General features: G+C 40.2%; 1 protein-coding gene across 1 annotated transcript; it reads left to right on the plus strand.

Annotated features, from left to right (window-relative positions):
• Positions 1-739: 739 nt before the first annotated feature.
• Positions 740-4,306, plus strand: LOC138895339 (secreted RxLR effector protein 161-like). Its single transcript, XM_070180018.1, has 2 exons — positions 740-1,015; positions 3,989-4,306. The coding sequence occupies exons 1-2, from the start codon at positions 740-742 to the stop codon at positions 4,304-4,306; spliced, it is 594 nt and encodes a 197-aa protein (XP_070036119.1).
• The last annotated feature ends 1,235 nt before the right edge of the window (positions 4,307-5,541 follow it).

The raw sequence follows: 5,541 nt of genomic DNA on the forward strand, positions 1-5,541 counted from the left end.
ATCCCTTATCGAACCAAAAACTATTGTTGAGGCTTTGCAGGATACAGACTGGGTGAATGCAATGCAAGATAAACTCAGCCAATTTGAGAGAAGTCAAGTTTGGTATCTGGTACCAAGACCCACGGACAGATCAATAATTGGCACAAAATTGGTCTTCAGAAACAAACTTAACGAAGATGAAACAGTTACAAGGAACAAGGCAAGATTGGTGGTTCAAGGATATAGTCAAGAGGAGGGCATTGACTATGATGAGACCTTTACTCTAGTTGCAAGATTGGAAGTAATTAGACTCCTTATAGCCTTTGCTGCTTACATGGAGTTCACTCTCCATCAGATGGATGTCAAGAGTGCATTCCTCAATGGCTATCTAAAGAAAAAAGTATTTGTCAAGTAACCTCTGGGCTTTGAAAGCAAAGAATGTCCTGATTATGTGTACAAGCTTGACAAGGCACTTTATGGGCTCAAGTAGGCTCCAAGAGCATGGTATGAAAGATTGTCAAAGTTCTTGCTTGAGCATGGCTACAAGAGAGGTAAAATTAATAATACTTTGTTCTTAAAAGAAAAAGGTAAAGATCTCTTGGTAGTTCAACTATATGTTGATGATATAATCTTTGGAGCAACTACTGATAAGTTAAGTAAAGAATTTGCTAAACTAATGGGGAGTGAATTTGAAATGAGTATGATGGGTGAGCTTAATTATTTTTTAGGCTTAAAAATTAAACAAAATTCAAATGGAACTATGATCCATCAGCATAAGTATGTGAAAGAGTTGCTTAAAAGGTTGAAAATGGAAGACACCAAAGAAAGTGGCACTCTTATAGCAACAGCCACAAAATTGGATATATATGAACCCGGTTCATATTTTGATCAGAAGTTGTATAGGGGAATTATTGGTTCTTTGTTATATCTCACTGCTAGTAGATCTGACATTATTTTTAGTGTAGGCCTTTGTAACGACTCGGTCGGTCGTTTCGAGAGTTATAACTCTGTTTTCCCCATTCCTACTTCTTTTTGGGTTATTCAGCTATATTATGTTATATCGGGTTAGTTGGTTCGAGTCCGGAAGGAACTCGGAGTGAAATGAGACACTTAGTCTCATAATTGAAAATTTTAAGTTAGAAAAGTGGAACGGATATGGACCTATATATAAACGACCTCAGATTTGAATTTTGATGATTCCAATAGCTCCGTATGGTAATTTTGGTCTTAGGAGCGTGTCCGAAATATTATTTGAAAGTCCGTAGAAGAATTAAGCTTGAAATGCCGAAAGTTCTATTTTTGAGAAGTTTGACCCGGGGGGTTAAATTTTTGTTATCGGGGTCGGAATCCAATTCTGAAAATTGGAATACCTCTATTATGTCATTTAGGACTTGTGTGAAAAATTTGAGGTTAATCGGACGTGATTTGATAGGTTTCGGAGTTGTTTGTAGAAATTAAAATTTTCAAAATTCAATAGGTTTAAATTGGGGTGTAATTCATGGTTTTAGCGTTGTTTGAGGTGATTTGAGGATTCGACTAAGTTCGTATGATGTTTTAGGACTTGTTGGTATATTTTGTTGAGGTTCCGAGGGCCTCTGGTGAGTTTCATATGGTTAACGGATCAAACATGGAACTAGAACAGCTGCTGCAATTTCCTTCTGTTGGAAATTGCTTCTGCCCAGAAATCGAAGCCCAGATCGAGCTTAGGGTCGAGGGCCACGATCGAAGCCCAGATCGAGCTCAGGGTCGAGGTCCACGATCGAAGCCCATATCGAACTCAGGGTCGAGGGGCACGATCGAAACCATGATCGGGCCCAGAGTCGAGGGCCACGATCGAAGGCATGATCGAGCTCAGGGTCGAGGGCCACGATCGAAGCCATGATCGAGCCCAGGATTGAGAACTAGGATCGAGGGGCAGGACCAAGGACCAGGATCGAGGACCTCGATCGAAGGCCAAGATCGAGGCAGAACCGAGGATGTCTGGGCAGAATTATAAAAATAGGGACTTCGTCCCATTTGCCATTTTTGACAAATTGGAGCTTGGGGAGAGGCGATTTCTGATATATTTTCAAGAAAAACTTGAGGTAAATCCCTTGTGATCATTTCTACTCCATAATATTGAATTATCATCGAATAATCCGACTAGATTACATGATTTTGAGGTGTAAACAGAGATTGGAACTTAGAAAGTTTGGAAATAAGATTTGTAGATTTGAGGGTCGAGTTGAGGTCGGATTTTGGTAAAATTGGTATGGATAGACTCGTGGTTGAATGGGCTTTCGGATTTTGTAATTTTTGTTGGGTTACGAGACATGGGGCCCACAGGCGATTGTTGAGCCAATTTCGGATTTTGGTCTAATTTTAAAGCTTTTCTTATGGAATTCATTCCATTAGCGTATATTGATGGTATTATACTAATTGTGAATAGATTTGGAGCATTTGGAGGCAGAGTCCAAAGGCAAGAACATTGCGGGGTAGAGATTTGACCGGTTTGAGGTAAGTAACGATTGTAAATCTAGTCCTGAGGGTATGAAACCTCGGATTTCGTATCATTCTATTATTTTGAAGTGACGCACATGCTAGGTGACGGGCGTGTGGGCGTGCACTGTTGGGGATTTGTGACTTGGTCCGTCCCATAGCAACTGTAAAGTTGCATACTTTGTTGAAACCATTTGATACTTATATGTTTTAGAAAGAATTTCTGTAAATTGGGTTGAATGTCATGTTTGGGCCTTGAGCCAATGCTGTTTGGACCCTTAGGGGCTGTTTCTTACCATCCTCTCACTATTTTTGATTGAAAATCTATACTCAGTCATGTTTATATTTGTTTATCGCATAACTCAGTTTTATGACTCTATTTTGATGCATATAAATATTTTGGGCCGAATGCCTTGTTTTACTAAAATGCCTGAGGGCCTGATTTGTGAGGATGAGTGTGGATCGGGGCTGCCCACCTGCAGCATACTTTATGACTGAGTGAGGCCGAGGGCCTGATTTGTGAGGATGAGTGTGGATCGGGGCTGCCCGCCTGCAGCATACTTTATTATTATCGCACGTGAGTTTTCCGTGCAGATTATAGCGCTTCGGCTGAAGGAGCCCCTCCGGAGTCTGTACACACCCCCAGTGAGCGTAGGTACCTACTGAGTGCGAGTGCCGAGTGCTGAGTGACTGGGAGGCAAGAGTTTGTGAGGTATGCCCGAGTGGCAAGAGTGATTGTGAGGTATGCCCGAGTGGCAAGAGTGATTGCGAGGTATGCCCGAGTGGCACGAGTGACTGTGAGGTTTGCCCGAGGGGCTGTATATGAGTGATGTTTTACCTGAGGGGTTGTTTATGATTTCATCATTTTGCTCACCTTTGCATTGAGCCTTTGTTTGAAAAACTGTTGGAAAGATGTCTTTAAATGATTTTTACTGGAACTGGTTTTAAAGGAGATGTTTGATTCAAATCCTGATTTTTAAAAGCATGTGGTATTTTACTGAGATTTCCTAATATGAACGTTATATGCTTTATTGCTTGTCACTACTGCTCAGTCTTTATTTATTGTTGTTACTTACTGAGTTGGCGTACTCACGTTACTCCCTGCACCTTGTGTGCAGATTCAGGTGTAGCTGGACACGGTAGCGGTTATTGAGTGTTCTAGTTGTAGATTTTCTTGGAGATAGCAAGATAGCTGTTTGGCGATCGCAGCCCCTGCTCTTCTCCCTCTTATCTTCCTCTAGTAGTATTTAGCTATTTTCCAGGCTAAGTTAGCCTTGATATTGTTAGACAGATTATAGTAGATGCTTATGACTAGTGACACCCCGATGTCGGGCTTTTCTTTTCCGCACTTCTGTTTTTCTTTGATTTGAACTCTTTAAATGGAGGTTTTATGTTAAATAACCTTAAAATTATCTTTGAAATGAAAATATCATTTTGTTTTGGAAATGAGTCGGCTTGCCTAGTTCCACGATAGGCGCCATCACGACAGGGGTTAGTTTTGGGTCATGACAGCCTTTGTGCTAGATTTCAGGCAAAAAAGGAGTCTCACTTGACTGTTGTCAAGAGAATCTTAAGATACCTAAAAGGCACCACTGATCTTTGTATATGGTATCCAAATGGTAGTAATGTCAACTTAGTGGGATATGTTGATGTTGATTATGCAGGTTTTCTTGTGGATAGAAAGAGCACCTCAGGTATAGGACACTTTCTTGGCTCATGTCTTGTGTCTTGGGCCAACAAAAAGCAAAATCATATAGCTTTGTCTATTATTAAAGCTGAGTATGTTGTTGCTGCCCTAGTTGTGCTCAATTGTTGTGGATCAATACCAACTAATGGACTTTGGAATTGATGTAGGTTGTATCCCCATAATTTGTGATAACAATAGTGTAATTAGTATGACCAAGAACCCGGTTCATCATAAAAAAACAAAGCACATAGATACTAGGCATTACTTTTTGAGGGACAACTATGAAAAAGGATTGGTCACTGTGAAATTGTGTGCTACTGACAAGCAAATAGCTGACATCTTCACAAAAGATCTAAGTAGAGACCATTTTGAAAGGAACATGTTATAATTAGGAATGATTAAGATCACCTAAAAGGAACCAGTTCTAACTCAAAAATTGGTTAGACAATTTGTGAATTTTGTACATAATTAGATTAGATTTTGCTCAGTCTCATACTTTTACTACTATACTCTTATGCCATGTGCTAAAATGTCTCATTAATCTCTAATGATATTATCTTTATTTTCTTGAAAAATTCATACTTGCACAAGAGAATTCTATTGTATTTGGATCATACTTGAAATAATTGTATTTGGATCATGATCAAAATGAGAGTCTCATTTAATCCTAACCTCCCTCAAGCTTATCCGTATCAACAGAACCAGTTTCACCCAAGGAGAGTCCACACTGAGGAGACTGGAGCTATGGTGTTATGGAGTAAGGATGTTGCTGAAGAAAATTTGAGAAAAGGATGGGGTAGTGTGTCTGGAGATGCAAGTGCTACTGAGGGGATGGTTAGGTCGAAGAAAAGGTTCCAAGAATCTGTTCCATCTGTGCAGGAACCCTCGAAGACCTACTAAAACGAGTGTCTGACAGCTACAATCCGAAAAAGAAGAAGTGTTCAGGAATTAAAATCCCTGGAGCTGCTAGGGCAAACAAGAAGAGAAAGGTTGTCTCTTCTATCCCTGTAAAGACTCTTCCTACAAGAGGAAGAGTTACAAGGAGTCAAAAGTAGCAAAGTGATACTGAACTGGAAAGAGCCCTAGAATAGAGTAAAAGAAAAGTTGTTGCAATGGGAAAGAAGAAAGTGAGTGAGCCTGTTGAGGCAATTGACACTGAGGAGATGGACCTGGTTCTTCGTGATGAAGTCACAGCAGAGGAGGTGGAGGCTGTGGCTCCAAAGACAAAGAAAAGAAAGACTTCCAAGAAGAAAAAGTCACCTTCAAACACTACTGATGCAAAGGCTTCTACCTTGACAAAAAGAACCAGGTCTGTAAGAAAGTCTAGGAAAGTGCAAATAGTGGAGGAAGAGGAAAGTGAAAAAGAAGAGGAATCTGATGAAGAGCAGGACAAGTTG

Source organism: Nicotiana tomentosiformis, chromosome 7 (assembly GCF_000390325.3).
Source record: "Nicotiana tomentosiformis chromosome 7, ASM39032v3, whole genome shotgun sequence".
NCBI lineage: Eukaryota > Viridiplantae > Streptophyta > Magnoliopsida > Solanales > Solanaceae > Nicotiana > Nicotiana tomentosiformis.